We start from the raw sequence: 18,018 nt of genomic DNA on the forward strand, positions 1-18,018 counted from the left end.
TCAGAATCCGGTTCTCCTTCCTTTGGTTAAACACATGCACACACATACAACAGATGCAATCTGAATATCAACGTGGCCTCTCTAACACATCTACCAAAAAAAACGCTCAACACATACCAAACTGCATCGTGGGGCACCTGGGTGGCTCGGTCCATTAAGCATCTGACTCTTGATTTTGGCTCAGGTCGTGATCTCAGGGTCATGAGATGGAGCCCCGTGTCGGGCTCTGCACTGGGCGTGGGGCCTGCTTGGGATTCTCCTTCCCTGTCTCCCTCAGCACCACCCTGACCTCTCCTCCAAAAGCTGCATCTCAACATCATCCTGTTTTCCGTGCAGGGAACTTTTTATTTGAGAGGACTGGCTGTCCTGGCTCACTGTGATTCACACAGCCCCAGAGGACAGGCAGCAGAAAACCTGAAATGCCACTGCATCAGGGTGAGCCTTCAGAGCTCCCGGCTTCAGACACCCTACCTGCTGGGATGGGAAACTCTCTTCTAGGATATGATCTGACCCTTCCTGCACTGAGTCTCTGGTTCCTGAGTTTACAGGAAGGGCTAGAGGGGCTTTCACACCAAAGTGTCCCTGTGTGTACACCAGGGTGGCACCTCTCCACATGCTAGGATCTCTGAGACTGTCCTGTGTCTGCTCCGGCCAGGCCCCTGAGGGAAGAGACAGTGTTACAAGGACAGAGGGAAATAGCAGAGCAAGCTGCCAGCCTTCTTTCCAGGGTTGGTACTCCTCCAGGTGACACTGGCCAGAGGCACTCTAAGGCTGCCACCAGGAGACGGCAAGCCATCATCAAGCCCTCTGAGGAGGGCTCACGTTTCTGGCAGCAGCCGGCGGCTGACCAACCCCGCTCTTCCCAGCCAGATCCAAAAGAACAAGGAGCGGGAGGGGAGAAAACCCAAAGTGGCCCTTGCTTCCACCTTTAACTGCTATTCCAAGAGGCCTACATGGAGGAATAAAAGTCTCAAGGTCATTTTTGAAGTTAAAGTGCTTGAAAAAGCCGAAAGAAGTTACAGCTGTGCTTCCTTCCAAAACCCGCGAGGTCTTGCAGGCCCCTCCCTGGGGGAATGGACCTCAGGACCCACTTGGCTCTCTCCAGAAAGTAGAACCAAACTTCTATACAAATACCTCACATACACAAGGATAAGTCTTTTGGGCACCTTACAGTAAAGTCCTAACGTATTTCAACCAACGAGTAAGAAATGACAAAGCCAACGACTCTGCAGCTAAGGGGAGAGCCCAGTGGGGGTCTCGGACAGACCCCCTGTGTGGCCCTGATTCTACAGATGGGTAGGGGAGCATGACGGAGTCTGGGTCATGGCTGAGCCTTTTAGCATTATTTGAAGGAGGGGTCCATATACCTGTTAATTTGACCTTATTTCTTTGAAATGCATTCAGTAGATACATATGCTAACCCTGGGGCCCAACACTGGCCATGGAATTGGGGGGACCTCCTGTTTGTGGGACCTGACCCAACAATACGGCTGTGCTTTATTTGGTGACACTGCCAGACAGGCTGACCGCCCCCCCAAAACATGCACACACGTGCACACACGTACAAGACACCATCATAAAAACGAGCAGAGCTTCAGGATCCAGCCTTTGGCTGGCAAAGCTGCACAGCTGCACGCTCAGATCACACCACACTTCACGTCGCCTCTCCCATCCTCACCAAGACACGTGTGCTACAGCTCAGTTGGTGCATGCTCGTCTCTGGAACGTTCCAGGGAGGCATCCCATGAGGAAAAGCGCTCCAGCACTGGCCGGGTAGCGACGACCAGGCATGGTTTGTTGTGCTCAAGAGGAGACCATAATGTGATGACCGAGAGGCGAGGAGGTAGAGAAGGGAATGGGAGGGGAGGATGTCAGGAAAGGTAGAGCCCAAGGGCAAGGCGCCAAGGCAGAGGGAACCAGACTGACGGGAAATATTCACGCCAGGGGAGCTGCATGCTGGATGCTTGCCGTCACACGTCAGTCCTGGGGCTGGTCAGCGGTGCCCGGTACAAACCGAGGGAGAAAAGCCAGGGTTCCCAGGCACCTGATGCAGGACGACAGGGGGTTTCTGCAGAGCCTGCGTGGGCCAAGGAGGAAGGGGAAGGTGCCTTCCCAAGGCTGCCGGGGGTGGAGGGCACACGGCTGCTCCACTAACGAGCCTCACACAGGTGCCACCAGAAGCTGCCTCTGCCCGGCTGCCTGTCACACAGACAGATTTTCCTGTCTTCCTTGAAATACAGGACAGCAGTGTCTGCTTTTAAAAAGGGTGGTTGCCTTGCAACTACTGAAGAAACTTCTCTTTCCAATGCTGCTTCATGGGGCAGACAGCCCATGCTACTCCCAGGGAGAGTGGCAGGACTCTCTCTGCTTCAGAAGGAAGCTGTCAGTGGACCAGGCACATTTCGGGTGGTCTGACACCGACACCTCGGTGCTGGTATGATTCTAAAGCAGCCGCTCAGATCCTGCCAGGTCTCCGGGGTGCTCACCCCCCTGACTGGGCCCTTCTGCAGCCAGGGAAGGAGGTCCCCAGCACCGAGCTCTTTCCCCTCCCTAAAATCGGAAGTGTCTCCTTCCTCCCAGCAGTTTCAGTGACTCCAGTTCCTGTCTCAGGGTGGGGAGCTGGCACAGAGCCAGCCGAAGCCACGGACTGACCTGGCCTGCCCTGGGGGCGCTGACTGTGGGCGTACCCCTACTCCATCCCACTGCTGAAGAAGAATGTCCCAGACTATCAGCAGGGCCTGCCTCATGTCTCTGGAGTGGGCCAGCTCATGATGTCTCCATCTGCATCCCCATGTGCACCCCACCCTCTCCCTCTCTCCTCCTCAGGAGGCTGCAGCAGGCACTGCCCTGTGTCTGCCTCGGCCCTGCTCTCCTTCCTCCTCCTCCTGCTTTGTCTTATGTCACAGGCCTGACACTCAGGAGTACGGGCAGTCACCTTGGTTTTAGCCATGTAATCCCAGGGACCCTTTGGCACGCAGATAGGGGGAGCAGACAAGGCAAAAGGGAGGTGGGGAGACAGGCAACCGGATTCTTCTAACTGCTAGTTCTAGGGCAGCGTGGAGTGGCTCTGGGTGCTGCCGATGTCATGCAGGGTCATCAGGTGGGGTGACAGCCAGTCGCTGGCCCAGGAAAGGGGTGTGCACCCTCAGTCCTCCTGGAGGGTACTCTGGGCAACCTCCCACGGCCTACTCAGTGGCCATCTGCTCAATGTGGTCGCTCAGCAGCTTGTATTGCTCTGGAAAGGAAAATGATGTTAATTCTTGGAAGAAAGATGTCGACACCAGCAGGTGGGTCCTGCTCTTTGCATTCACTCAGCAGGACCTCACCAGGAGTGGTAAGTACAGGCTTCTGAAGATTTGCAGTGACACAGAGCCCTTAGCCACCAGCACACTGCACGCCTGGCACCTGGACGTGGTCTCTCAGAAATGGGATGCATCTGGTTATGGAGATGACGTGAAGGCCAGGGAAGGCATAGTGCCAGTCGATGAACTGTGCCACGGGAGCTAGGCCCGAGTCCTACGCACAGGGGCATAGGGGCAAGGGGACAATGTTCTTGACTGGTACTGTGGGGCTGACGACAACATTCTGCTATTTCCCAGGGAAGCACGGAGCATTCTCCTGCCTCCTGAGGCTACTCTGCTGTGGTCCCCTCTAATTTGGTGCAGGATGGAGGGCTTTTAAAAACTATTTCTATGAGAGAGAGAGAGAGAGAGAACGTGAGGAGGGATAGGGAGGAGCAGAGGGAGAGAGAATCTCAAACAGATTCCCCACTGAGTACGGAGCCTGATGCAGAGATTTGATCTCAAGACCCTGAGATCCTGACCTGAGCTGAAACCAAGAGTCAGCCACTTAACCCACTGGGCCACTGAGGTGCCCCAAATGGAGTTTTTTTTTTTTTTTTTAAAGAATACTGTGTCAATTCAAATGTATTTTTAAGTGGAAGACTTTTTAGGCCATGAAGGAAAACTGTTTTGCAGCAGGTGGTGGGATGTCCCATAAAGGCTGGCTCCAATAGCAGGTTGGGGTGCGGATATTAACGTATCCTCTTTTTTTTTTTTTGTATCCTCTTTTGTTAAAGAAGTCAGAGATCCTAGGGATGCCTGGGTGGTTCAGTGGTTGAGTATCTGCTTTCGGCTCATGGCGTGATCCAGGGGTTCTGGGTGAAGTCCCACATTGGGCTCCTTGCAGGGAGCCTCCTTCCCTCTGCCTGCGTCTCTGCCTCTCTCTCTCTCTCTCTCTCTCTCTGTCTCTCTCATGAATAAATAAAATCTTTAAAAAAAAGAAGTTAGAGATTCTAGAAAAACCTCACGTCACCCCTCTCCTCCTCCTTCTCCCCTGCCCCTCATACCTGTGTGGCTCAAGAAACAAAGGTAGGCATATGGTGGACATTTAGAAGGAAGTTCATGGTTGGAGCTTGACCATTTTCAAGATCAGAGTCTGAGCACCCAGTTCCATCTTTACCGTTGGCCCCATATATAAACACTGGGCTGGTAAGCTCTCCCACCCCAGCTCACCAATCCCCCACCCCTGGCAAATGCTACCTAGCAGAAACAGACTTCCAAATACAATGACAAGTGTTCTGTGCGTTTAGGTAGACGGGACGAGAGAAGGGGTGAACCTGCCCCATAGTTCAACATCATGTTTCTAATTAAAACAGTAGTGATCCTTTTAGCAGGGTGGGGCATTCCAGAACGCAGAGCATCGCTTCCTAAACCCCGAGACCCGCCCGCCTCTGGCCACCGCTCACCTTCATCCAGATTGCCGATCACGGCCTGCTTTTTCAGGAAGTCGTTACACAGCTTCTTGTTCAGCCCGAATGCCAGCATGTTGTGAGTGAACGTGCTGGAGGAAAAGACACCCGTGAGCTAGCGCCCTTCCTGCTCCCTGGGGGGGGGGGGGAGCCAAGGGCCCCCCATGCAGCCCCGCCTGGAACTGTTAGTGTAAAACGAACACCAGCCTCGTCAGCCAACCACCATCTCATGGCACAACTGCCCGCCACCAGGCGTGGGGGCAGGAAGCACGGTCATCAGGAACGAGAAGCCAGGTCTAACATCAGTAATAATGGGCTTCTGAGCTGTGTCAGAATACACATTATAATGACATTGTGTCAAGTATGTGTGACACCGTCAGGGTCGGAGCCCCCTCTGCAATGCCCCCCCAAGTGGGAACGTCTCCTCTGGGGGCCTCTCATCACCGCATCCGGGCATCACTGCCCCCCTCTGCCCTGCCTCCCCCTCTGTGGGTGATTGGCCATGAGAATGGGCCTTCCAGCAGGAGAAAAGCCCAGGCTTGGCCCCACCCTGCCCCACTCAGTTGGGGTCCCCAGGAGCCCCCAAGGTAGGGTCGTCGTCCGTGCCCTTACCCCAGCTGCCCGAAGGTGATGTTCTCATTGAACCGCAGACTGTCATTGCGCTCCTCCTGGGTCATGTGGCACCACTTCTCCCTGCAAGCACAGGTGAGAGGAGAAGGTTCCAGAATGCCATCGTGTCCCCTGCCTCTTGCCCCCCTGCTCTGATCTACAGGGGGCACCCAATGTGGCCTCCCTAACACGGAGTGGGGAGCGCCTCCCCTGCAGAGCTGTTTGATCTGCATTTACGCAAAGCCTGCCCAGGGTTCTGACACTCTGCCTAAACTCAATCGCTTCAGCCTTCCTGAGATGAGGAGATCCCAAAGCTGATACGCTTCCTACTGACCCAGAGATGATGTGTGGTTTGTAGTTGCTCAGAATGTTCTCTAGGAGAAAAGAACACTCCACCCGCCATGTCCTTCTCTATGGTTCCAGGATGGGAGGTCCAGGTGTGATCGGAAAGGCAGAAAGACCTGCAGAGAGGGTCCTGCTGGCATCCCAAGGCAGTGGGTGCTGAGAACCCGTCCAGGAAGCCCTCAGGCTGGGGCTACATCTGCAGGCCTCACTGGCTCTTTGGGGTGGGGGGTGTACATAGCCTCTCGTGGCTGGGAGGCCCAAGGTGTCGGGGAGGTTGGACGTGCTGAGGGCCACACCGTCCTGCCAGGTGGGGTCTTGGCTCTGCTGCATGTCCCGGGCCCGGCTTCCTCATAGGTAAGTTTTATGCTCCACGGAGCTCCCAGAGCACACAGATGAGACCTCGATCCCAAGGCCCCCGTGAACCATCCCCCCCATGAAGACTCCACAAAGCCTCTAGCACAGAGCGCAGAAACCCCAATGAGAAAGAAGCGCAGCCTGTGTGTGGCCGCACGGGTGGGCTCTGAAGCCTGACTCTGTCCACTCTCCGTGGAGGAACGTGTGAGTGCACAGGCCGTGGGCGGGGGGGGGGGGGGTGCTCTCCGAGTATGAGCTCCGTGTCCTGACTGAAAGCCAGCCGTCTCCAACAGCTCGCTGCAGGGTGCGGTCTCCCCCTCCTCTGGCACAGCACCCCCGTCTCAAGTGGACTAGGGATCATTGTGCTTCTGCTCAGCTCCACGCCCTGCCCTCAGGGGATGAGAGCCTCCGTGTCTACCTGAGAAGCTCCCCGCAGGGCCAAATGCAGATGTGGAGGGAGGAGATGCTCATGTAAGCCCATTTCCCCCTTAATAACTAAGCTCTGGGTGATGAGTCTGATGAAACAAGGTTAGGAGAGAGAGAAAAGACGAGGGAGAGGAGAGGCGGAGTGAGAGAGTGAGGGGGTGAGGGGTAGGGGCAATGGAGAAGCCAAAGGAAGAGAGAACCAAGAACAGCAAATCTTAACTCCTCCCCACCCTCAGGCCCAGGGCCACTCAAGTGGCCATGGCTTAGCAGGAGGCCGCAGGACGTCAGGAGCATGATAGCCGTGAGGGCAGGTGTCACTCCCAGCCTCCTCTCGCCGATAACAGGATACCGTGAAGATACTCAGATATGCTTCTAGGCATGATGCTCATCCCATCCCTCGTTCCCCCCACGGTTACCCTCAGGATCATCCAGGCACATCAATCCTCATACCACATCAGGCCTGCAGTGTACAGTTTCATAGGTTGTGCAGTGCACAACCCCACATCATGTAGGATGACCCAACAGCCTGACCCTCCTGACCTGGATGAGAAAGTCATTCTGTTTGCTGTGGCAAGGACTAGAACTGGGGCATTTAACCTGACCTCTGAAGAAAGAGATGCAAGGTCATTAGCAATCAGAGGATCAGGTGCTGTCTGCAATCAAATCAATTCCCTAAAACTGAGATCAACATCCAATCCCGGTCAAGGTCTAGTGCCACAGAGGGCAGGACATTGTGTCAAAACTGCCACACTGGGAATCCAGATGTGGACCACAGATGCCTTTGGAAGTGGAAGCCTTTCTGCCTCTGAGCATCATCGGCTGAGTTTACTATAGAGGAGATGTGATGCTGGAGGCATGTGGCTCCCCGGGGACCCAGAGCCCACCCTCCCACCGCACGAAGAGAACACATGCTCTTCTTCCAGGTGAGGCCCAGGGCATGTGTGGGTGTCTGGGTGGGGGGCAGGTCCAAGATGTGGTCAGACCACGTCTGCTCTGGGTGGCATAGCCCATGTGGCCCCAGGGCCGGTGCCTCCTGGTGGGCTCAGAGGCGGCTGCGATGCTCCAGTTCTGTGCCTCAGCAGAGGTGCTAAGCAACCCTGCCCCTGGGAGGCCGCGGTGAGTCACACTCCCACCCAGAGAGACTGTGGGGACGCGGGGGCTTTGTACTAAGGGGGGGGGGTGTCCATTATGCCTACATGCTCCTTTTATAGCCATAATAACACTGCATAAGAAGCAAGATTTCTCATAAACAATAAGCACTAAAAATACATCACTGATTAAAGGAAGCGTGCTTTGGGAAACGTCCAGCGAAGAAACAATCCTTGTATCAGAAACTGTATTTTGAATAGGCAGGTCCTTAACTCCAAAAATATATTACAAAAGATATCTAACAAATACGAAGGTCGAACGATTAGGGTTGGACTCCACCGTGGGCTGGAAAAAACAAGCCAGCCCCGTTCTAGGCTGTTCTCTTCAGGGGACCCTCCCCCTCACACATACACGCACACACAGGCTCCCTACCACACAGTGGCTGGGAGGGAGGGGACCCCTTCCCAAGCCTGGCTGGGGCAGGGGAGGGCCTGCCAGACCCCTGCTCACCTCTGCGCCTGGCTGCAGAGAGGCAGATCCTCTGTACCCACCCACGGCTCCAGGCTGCGACGGGATTACCAAGGGTAAAGTCAAGGGGGTGGGTTGGGGGCCTGCCTAGGAGGGGCCAGAGCAGCCAGGGGAAGGCTTGAGTTGCTCAACATCGGACTCTGCTGCTTGCTCTCTGAACTCACACTGGGCCTTGCAGAGTCTTGGATGCCCTATTTGCTTCCTGTTCCTGGTGCTCTGTCCTCGGTGAGCCCCCACCCATCACCAGCCTGTCCCAGCGAGGGGCCTGCCCCAGTGTCTGGGCTCTGCCCCTGCAGCAGCTAGTGCACGGCTCCCGCCCTGAGGTGGCCCTGGCGGGGACCCCCGGCACTGTAACATCAACAAAGTCACGTGGACACACACCTCTTCTTCTCCTCCTCTCCAGCATCCCCTCTGGAGCGGCAGCAGAAACAGGTAAACAGAGGAACATGTCAAAGTCATGCAAGATATGTGGATGGAAAAAAGAGAACAGCGAGAGAGGAGCATTATTACAGGCAGAAACAGAGAGACGGAGAGAGACGGGGTACTCGAGACCATTTATCTGCTAGGAGCCCGACAGCTACAGAAGCAGCAGGAGGAAACCCCATTCGCCTACAAGCATCTAAGCGCTCCTTCAGTCTGGTTTCCTGGCAGAGTGTGGGATTCTCTCAGTAGAATCCCCGGGACTGGTTCAGCATCTTCCCCTCTGTGTGCTCCCTCTGCCTCCCTCAGGAGATGCAGGCCGTCCCGCCCTGCTGGGGTGCAGCTGCCCCCCCACCCCAATGGAAGGACTGCACTTCAGTTCCCCCCAGCCCTATGGACCGGCCATACACAGCAGGCACCTGCTGTCTCCTGCCAGGGGGAAAGGCTGAGGGGGTCTCCCCCCATTAGAGAAGGAGAGGCTCAGAGACTTCAAGGTCCCATGACTGGGAGGGGGTGCCAATTAGGGGGCCCAGGACTGGGAGGGCTGCTGCCCTTTCCTGCCTGGCAGCTAGACACAGCAGGCAGCAACCCTGGCTCGCCATGACCAGAGCGGGAAGGACCACCAGACCTCACTGCCACACTGTGCTTTGTGTGACAGTTTACAAAGGGGGTCTTCTGATATGGCAAGACCACCCTCGGGGAGGCTGGCAGGATCTCAGGCTGCAGATCAGAGCAGTAAGCTGAATGTAGCAATCGCATGTCCCCAGACGTTCACTCTCTTGAGCTGAATCTGCGGGGGGTGGGGGTGGGGTGGGGGGGGTGCGGCCAGCCCTGTGCCCCATAGTCCTGTGGCATGGTTTGTGCTCAGGATTCTCATCTCTGACAGCCATAGGCAGAGTGGCTCCTTGGGGTTCTTGGTGGTTTCATTCTGAGGGAGTTTGCGTTTTGTAGGGGGCGGGGTCAGGCCAAGTCATGCCAGAGGCCAGGACAGAAAGCGCTCATGCAAGCTGAGGACCCCCACCCATGAAGCTATGCGTGCCCAGGACCCTCCAGGCAGTGCGCCAGGCACCGGGGTCAGAAGGTGCTGAAGAAGACATGGACGCACTAACCCAGCCGTCCTTCTGCTCTTCTCTGCAGAAACCAGAAAATAAAGCCACTCCCCGGTCCTCTTCCCCGAGGCAAGGCGGGCCCAGACGCTGCTCCTACCTGGTGGTGGGAGACCGCTTTCTCCTCTCATAGTGGACAGCGTCAAAGAAAGCCGCGTTCCAGAACCTCAGCGTGTGCCTGTGGGACAGAGGCGGGTGTCAGTCCTCTCCAGGGAGGGCGGGGAGGCAGGTCTCAGCACACTGGAGGGATAGGGCGCACGGATTCCCACCACATCTATAGGGCTTTCGGACAAGTTGCAGAGAGGCAGAGTAGAGAAGAGAAAAACGAGCATGTGCCTTTGTCCTAAACCAAGGCAGTTCCCTGGCTCCCGGCCAAGGGTCACATCTCTTCTGGGATGAAGGTACAACATGAGTGACGTGGGGGCAGGACGACGGAGGCCAGGTGGCTAAGTCCCGCCTCCATCTGGTCAAAGCTGAAGCCACCTCCTCTGGGACGTGGATGAAGGCCATCTTCTGCTTCTCCACCCCCACTGGGCCTCCCAGAGGAAGCCAGAGGTTTGGGGACACCTGCTGCCTCAGAACAGGGTCTAGTAACATAAATGGGAACCTGGCACAGACAGACACAATGCAGAAAACAAACACGTTCATAGATACACAAGTAAGAGACATTATTCTTAAATTCATGGGTCTGTAAACTACACAGGGTGCGTGGGCTAAACCCAGCCTGCTGCCTGTGTACACCGGGGTTTACGGGAACACAGCCGCACCCATTCACACTGTCCACAGTGGCTTTTGCACAGGCAGAGCTGAGCACTTGCCCAGAAAGCCGAAAGTTTTTATCACTGGGGCCCTCAAGAAAGAGTGTGCCAAGCCCTTTGGGAGGTGATAAGACAGTGGCCAAGTCACAGTCCAGGAGGCCCAAGGTGAAGCCCTAGACAGGGGTGACACGGCTGGTAGCTTCTCCCGGCTTCTGCTGAACCTGGTGCAGCTCAGCCTCCATACAGACACAGGCTTAGGGACAGCCCCGCCTGGGCCGCCCTGGCCACACTCCCGCTCTGCCCTTCCTGTAGCCAAGTTCTCCAAGGGCCGTACTGTGGCCTTCGAGGGAGGGGCATATCTGACACCCTTGGGGCTGCAGGTGCCAGCTCTCTGCCCACTTGGGAGTGAACACAACACGGTGATGGGGATGCTTCACAAGCCTAAACAGCACAAATGGTCATTCACAGAGTGAGATTGAGGGCAAAGGTCTCCTGACCACCCGTCCCTCATTTACTCATGACCTTCATTCCTATACATTCATATAAAACAGCTTTGTTGGGATATAATTCATGTACCATCAACTCAGTCTTTTAAAGTATACGATTCAGTGGTTTTTAGTATATTCAGAGTTGTGCAAGCGTGACCACCATCTACTTCCAAAACATTTTCATCCCCCCATGAAGAAGCCCCATGAAGAGTCCCTCCCCATTCCCTGGTTCCCTCAGCGCCCCACAAGCACTCAGCTATTCTGTCTCTAGGGACGAACCTATCCTGAACGATTCATCTAAATGGCATCATACACCATTGTGGTCTTTCGTGTCTAGTTTTTTCACTCAGCAAAATGTTTTCCAGGCTCACCCATGACTCATCGGTCAGGGTCTCATTCCCTCACGTGGCTGAAGGGTACTGTGTGGCATGGTTATACCACATTTTATGTGTCCATGCATCACGTGTCCATGCCTGTGGACATTCAGGTTCTTTTCAGCTTTTGGCTATTAGGAACCTACATGCATCGGTTTTTGCTTGGGTACCTGTTCTCAGTTCTCTTGAGCACCTAGCTAGGAGCGGAGCTGCTGGATCACAGGGTAACTCTCCACTAACATTTTGGGGAACCACCAGACTGTTGTGTGTGGCTGCTGCCCTCTTTCCATCCCCATCGGCAATGTATGAGGGTCCCAATTTTTCCACATCCTCCCCAACACCTGCCATGGTTCACCTTTTCTATTCTGGTTACCCTGGTGGGCAGAGCAAGCTCCGTTTCTGACAGAGATGGAGATGTCAGGAGCCATGGCCCCATAGGTGCGAGGCCGGCCTTACCAGATGGGCTGCTGCTTCAGGTGTGTGTACAGGTAGACCTTCTCCCCTTTCCTTTCTTCCTCCGGGCTGCACATGGTCACTGTAGGCAGGCGACAAAGACAGACCGTCGCTCCGGTTGTACCCCCCTGCTGGCAGACCCCTCAGCATCCCTCCAGGCAGCACTGCTTCTCCCCAGTGGTTATAGGAACACAGTGGAAATTCTAAGATTGCTTTTCTTTGTTTTTTTTTCAAGATTCCTTTTCTGCCGCCCACAGCCAGGAATAATGCTCCTGCCCCCTGGCGGTGGGGACTTCTCCTGAAGGAGGGGTCCCTGGCACAGCTCTCCCAGCCCCAGCAATACTTTCCTTCACTTCCCTGGGATGTAGAATTTAGTCCTTGAATCCTCTCCCCAGAGAAGATATTTCCCCCAGAAATTCAACAGGTGAGCAGAGGCCACAGCGGAATGACGTCAGGAGTCATCCACGGTGGCATCTCGCGCCACAGATGGTCAGGGGCCAGTTCCTGGGGGGCTGACTGAAGACCCCACGGGGGCCTGGGTATAGGACCAGGGGCACTGTTGTGGCCGCAGCTGGGCACCTGCTGGGCCCGGGGAGCACTGGGAGGCACTCACCGGTCTTCTGTGGTTTCTCCTTGGGCTTGTTCTCATCCTCCCTGGGGGGGGGGGGGGGGAACACCACAGCAGTGACAAAATGACCCCCCTACACATTTTCTCAGCTCAAAGGAACCGGTCTACCTGGCTGAAGCATGATTATGTCTTTTCGTAATGGGGACATTTAATGTGGTTTTCTCTGAAAAGATGCTATTAAGTCAATGCTACATTTGCCAATTGTCCATCTACCAGAATTAAGGAGATGTGGCATGTAGGCTTCTGTGCATCATTTTCTCTGCATCCCAAACTGTCTGGACCACAGAAGGAATCTTCCAAGTCACCTGGCTGTAACCCACCATGAGAGGGGACTGTGGGGACTGCAGTGGGCATGGCGCAGACACTGGGAGCCCGGAGTACCCTCTTGTTGACATGCCCCTTTCTTGGGAAGTCTTCACTTCAACAACCCGTTCCCAAGCGCCCAGTCCCAGAAGGCTCCTGAGCTCCTGCTACAGAATGGCTGTCCTGGGGGATGGGAGTCCATCCCCTGCCTACCCGGTTCCGTTCACACTGGCTCTCACCACACTTCCAGGAGGAAGGGGGCAAGAGGGCTTGCAAGTCCCCTCCTGCTCGCTGGCAGTTTCGACATGCTCCCCATCAGTCCTAGAAAACCCTGATCCCCAGGGACACCCCTGCCTGTCAGCCAATCCAATGGCATTTGCAAACCACAGAAAACTCTGTGTGGAGGGTGGGGAGTCAAGTGGGGCCGGCAGCTGTGCTTCCCAGGAGCGGCTAGCAGGACCCTAAAGTTACCCAGGGCGGCCGCACAGACCCCTCCATTGCCAGGTCAGAGCCGCCCTATCACTGCCTCTGCACGTGGCCTCTGCCCACGTCATGCCTGGCCCTCGCCATAGCCCTCCTAGTGACACACTTACTCGTGCTTCTTGGCCAGGGGTCCCTTCAGCTTGGTCTCCAGCCCCCCAAAGAAGCCCTTGACATTCTCTGTCCTGGCCGTGTTCTTCAGCAGCCGCTCAGCGATGTCCTTCTTCTCTGCCAGCCAGCTGTTGGCGGATTTCAGGTAGGAGTCGATGCTCCCTGCAGGCTTCTCCTTGGACTCCATGGGTAGCAGGAGCGGCTTACCTGAGGGGATGAAGGTGGGAGGTAGCAGGAATGGCACCGCACAGCTTAGCAGGAACAACAGGGTGCCAGGACCCCTGGTGGCAGGGGCGACAAGTAGAGGCCCCAAGATGCCAGGGGAAGGTGGCAGGCCGGGCCTCTCAGGGCCACAGCTAAGCACCCACTGCATACAAGATGTTAGCCAGGGCACCCAGACTGCAGAGGAAACGGGAGGACCAGCCCTGAAGGAGCTCAGCGACCTGAAGGTGGGGAGCAAGGCACACACAGAGCTACGCTGTGCTGGAGGAGGCCAAGGATTACAGGTGGCCCAAGAACCTCTCCCTGTGCTGGGAGGAGGCAGGTGGACTCAAGAGAGGCTCCGGGCCCTGCTGTGGGCCTGACACTGGCCCAGGCAGGAGTGGGCATCCCTGGGGAGGGGGGAGGGAAGGGAAGACAGCACGGCCAAAGGCTCTCCTGCTGGTCAGGGTGGCCCCTACAGGTCAGAGGCTCTCCTGCCAGTCAGGGTGCCCCCACAGGTCAGGGTTTCCTGCAGGTCAGGGCGCCCCCTGCTGGGCAGAGGGTCTCCTGAGGGTCTAAGGGTCTCCCACAGGCCAGGGTGCCCCCTGAGGGCCAAAGGCTCTCCTGCGGGTCAGGGTGGCCCCTGCTCATCAAAGTGCTCCTAAAGGTCAAGGTGCTGAGTGTCCCCTACTAATGTAAGCAACTGCACAGATGTGATGCAGACAAGCAGCAGCCACTTGAGCAGCTCTTTGAGAAGGAGCAGCACAGTGTGGACGAGAAGTTCCCATTTGACCCAAAGGCCTAGCATGAAGGACCTGCCTAGTGGTGGCCTGGCCTGGAGCTAAGGCAGTCTGATCAGCTGTCACCAGCAGAACTGAGGCATGGAGAGGACAGGCACTTGGAAGTAGGGGGAGTACAAAGCCAAACTGCAGAGGACTCAGGGTTATAGCATCAGAACAGAACTGTGCATCCTGAGAAAGGTGGGAAGGGAGGCCATGCTTACTGCTGCCCTGACCCAGCTCCAGACCACATGCAGGCCCCCAGCAGCCTTCGCTCACAGCGGCCTGAATGAGTCCCTGCTGTCACACCCAAGGAACTTCACACAGGGAGCCCTCAAGTTCCCATTACCAGAAAGTTCCAACACAACGAGCCAGAAGAACTGTCAGGCATCAGAATAAAGAACAATCTGTACTCTTCATAAGAGCATCACCAACCCACACCCAGGGACGCGTTCCACCCCAAGGCCCTATATTGATCCTCCCATTCTCTCCAGTAACCAACCCAATGTCGTATTTTGCTAAAACATGAAAGAATGTTCTCACATCCAGCAATCCCTGAGTCTGCCATGGAATCTCCCACCAAATGAACTTAGCCTCTCATCTAGGCACTGGGTGCTTTCCTTCCTACCATGGATAGGCAACTTCATGACCCACAGTGTGGACTACCTCTTTTCCTCCTGTTTCAGGAACCTTACTCCTTGCTCATCCCACCCTAACCTCAGGTTCTGTTGCTTTCTGGAAGCCTCACAACTTTGCTGCTAGTGGGAAAGAAATCCTCACTTGATGCCACGTTATAAAGTGACAAGTCTTGAGTTTCCATGTTTTCCCTCCACAGAGGCTGTGTCCGTAGCCTTACCGATGTGATAATAGGTGAAGCACATGGTCATGAGGTTCTTGGCAGGCCCAAAGTCGTCCATCTGATGACACCTAAAATGACAAGTAAGGCTCGACTAGCTAAAGAATCATTTTACCCAATTTTATCAGTGCAAGTTCATGAAGCAAAACCTAAGAATTTTATAAATATGTCCACATTAATACTTCACTCCCCAGATGCTATGTAGAAGCAACAAAAAAGAATCTCCAATTGGATGAAGTGCCCATAGGCACACAGCTGGGGATTGGTCTGATCCTGGGCAGGAAGGAGATCTTGGTCTATTAGCCTGGCCTCCTCTCCCTTTCAAAGTGGAACAGCAAGGCTCAGGAAGCTCAATCCTATACACAGGAGCAGCGCCAGGACTGGAAGTCAGGCCCCAGGCCAAGTGGCCCTCCAACCCCTAATTCTTAGGAATTAGCAGTGAGTTCGAGGGTATACTAGTCAGTGGTTTTCAGACTTGAGTTACATTAGAATCGCCCTGAGAGTAGCCCACCTGCTGGGCCCACCCCCAGAATCTGGTTCAGTGTTTCTGGGCTAGGACCTAAAAAGAATGTGCATTTCTAACAAACTGCCTTGTGAAGCTGATGTTCTAATGCTCCTGGGCTCAGGGAGAGCACTTGGAGAACCACTGGGAATATGAATACCTACCCTATATCACTTGCCGAAAATCAAATTAAATTGTTAAACACAAGAACCTTTTATATACCAAAAAATGTTCCACAAATGTAAAGGATTATAATTACTATATTATACTTACTACACTAAGGTTTATGAGCTACACACAGATCCAGTCAGCTTAGCAAACAAAAAAGAGGGGGGAATCTTCAAACAGGGGGCCTGCCTGCCCCTAGAAATGTGCACTGTGACAGCTGCAAATGCGACACTGTTGCCCACTGCAGCACCAGAAACCAGAGGAGACAATGAGGAGGAATAATCCAAGGACCATTGATGGGGTGCAAGTCAAATAAACTATGATACATTTAGATATCAGAACACCATATAGCCATTAGAAACGAATAATTAATTGTATGGGGATGCAATGCTCTTTTTTTTTTTTGGAAAAATATATACTCACTGGCATGTGTCATTGATAGGGGTTATCACTGGAAAGAGGGCCACAGGAGTGAGGACAGGGCTGTGAGAAGAGGTTTCCTTTCCATTTTAGGCACTATGCCTCTCTACCCTGTTCTGTATTTTTCTTTCCTGTTTAGTTTCTAACTTTGCACAAATATTACTTAAAAAAAAAAAAAAAGTCAGGACGTCTGGGTGGCTCAACGGTTGAGCATCTGCCTTCGGCTCAGGACATGATCCCTGGGTCTCGGGACCGAGTCCCACATCGGGCTCCCTACATGGAGCCTGCTTCTCCCTCTGCCTGTGTCTCTGCCTCTCTCTCTGTCTCTCATGAATAAATAAATAAAATATTTTTTAAAAAGTCAATGGAACTTATCTATACAATGGGGTCAGGGACAGTTTTCTCTTTTAACATAAAAATAATTTAAAACTTGAAGACCTAAACTCTGCCAATAAAATCATAAAGGACTATAAATTAAAAACATAAAACCCTAATAAACTAAAAATTGTAAAGCTCAAATTTTAAAAATACATATTTTTAGAAGATCACAAGTTTTTTTTTCCTTTCTTTTTTTCCTCCAACCATCCACAAATACATATGCTCACCCAGAAATGGGGAGGTTCTGTGTTTTAGTTGGGTTGGAATTTGAATGTATTTTTTCCCCTCTCCTATTTTAAGGAAAAATTCAAAGTAAATGCAGAATTAAATATGTGTTACCAAGCGGGACAGGTGCAATCTTTGCAAAATATGGATTCGTGAGAAATCCTTTGGATGGGAATGTTTTGAAGCTGAGGTATTCTCAGAGCTCGAGAGTGTGTTACACACAAGACAACTGGGCCTGTTTGAAACCCGCTCCTTCCGTGATGCTTTCTTGTCCCTCCACCCTTGCCAGCTCTGAGACCCAGAATCCCACATGAGCCTATCCTCAACTTGGGACATTCCAAGCAGGTGCTGGAAAAATAAGGATTCTCCTCTTTTTGGTCTTTTCCCTCTAGTCCATGCTCTGTGTTCGTGGGGGGAATTAAGAGATGAGGACACATCAAGACACAAGGGAATTAAGGTTCACAAGAGCGGTGATGTTTCTGCTGGGATAAGAAGGGGAAAGAAAAGGAAAGGAGGGGGGTTTTCAGGCCTCAAAACATGGAGGCAAACCATAAGGACCAGGACCACGGAACCACAATGAGGAAATAAGGGTAAGTGGGGCATAAACAACTGCCAGATTGGGGCTTCCTCTCCCCTGCCCCTAGATCAATAAAGCTGTTGTTCACCTCCTCAAGGCAGAGACACATCCTGTCCTTTCATGCTGGTGGGGGTGCTGTCACCTGCTCTGACGCAGGTCCAAGATGCATGACGTGGGCCTGGCAGTCCCAGAACCCCAGGGCCTCAGGAGGAGGGAGCCTGTGAGTCACATGGCCTGCCTCTCACAGCTACACAGGGGCAGGAGGGGCCCTTTTTATCACCCTTGGGCTTCTACTGTGCTGTGATAAAACGTTCCAGCAGGGCCTAATTAGTACTCAGGGCAGGCCCAAGTCATCTGATCACATCATTAAGTGGGTGGTTATCTAGTTGGAAGTACTTTACAACAAGAAATCAAGAAAAGGCCACATCTCCGCTGCAGGAGGGCAGGGTCAATTGCGTGTCATCCCAGCTTGTCCTATGGCCCTCATGGAGGGATTTACTCCCACCTAACCTCTACTGCCAGGGGAGGACCCTAACTCCCTCTTGCAAGAGGCTGGTAGGACGCTGCCTCTCAGCAGATGGGGGGGTGGGTGGTTCAGAGCAAGTGCCAGTTGATGACGCAGGTGGCTGTTATGGCTGGGTTAGTACGGGGTAGGAGAGGCGGGGAAGACATGCTTGTAGGACAGAGGCT

The 18,018-nt window shown here is 54.0% G+C and overlaps 1 protein-coding gene across 5 annotated transcripts in view; it reads right to left on the minus strand.

Annotated features, from left to right (window-relative positions):
- KIAA0513 (uncharacterized protein KIAA0513 homolog) overlaps positions 1 to 18,018 on the minus strand; it is a 60,811-nt gene continuing 42,793 nt past the window's right edge. For 3 of the 5 annotated variants that reach the window (XM_038538129.1, XM_038538131.1, XM_038538130.1), the window contains 9 exons: positions 15,059 to 15,129; positions 13,225 to 13,429; positions 12,314 to 12,354; positions 11,704 to 11,782; positions 9,728 to 9,805; positions 8,483 to 8,512; positions 5,363 to 5,443; positions 4,748 to 4,842; positions 1 to 3,235 (listed from right to left, as the gene is read on the minus strand). In XM_038538129.1, coding sequence (XP_038394057.1) covers positions 3,186 to 3,235; positions 4,748 to 4,842; positions 5,363 to 5,443; positions 8,483 to 8,512; positions 9,728 to 9,805; positions 11,704 to 11,782; positions 12,314 to 12,354; positions 13,225 to 13,429; positions 15,059 to 15,129 — 730 coding nt within the window. In that variant the 3' untranslated portion in view covers positions 1 to 3,185. Of the gene's footprint in view, positions 3,236 to 4,747; positions 4,843 to 5,362; positions 5,444 to 8,482; positions 8,513 to 9,727; positions 9,806 to 11,699; positions 11,783 to 12,313; positions 12,355 to 13,224; positions 13,430 to 15,058; positions 15,130 to 18,018 lie in introns of those variants that run through there. The other 2 variants (XM_038538132.1, XM_038538133.1) reach the window with 2 other exon arrangements.

This window comes from Canis lupus, chromosome 5, assembly GCF_011100685.1.
Source record: "Canis lupus familiaris isolate Mischka breed German Shepherd chromosome 5, alternate assembly UU_Cfam_GSD_1.0, whole genome shotgun sequence".
In the NCBI taxonomy this organism is placed as follows: domain Eukaryota; kingdom Metazoa; phylum Chordata; class Mammalia; order Carnivora; family Canidae; genus Canis; species Canis lupus.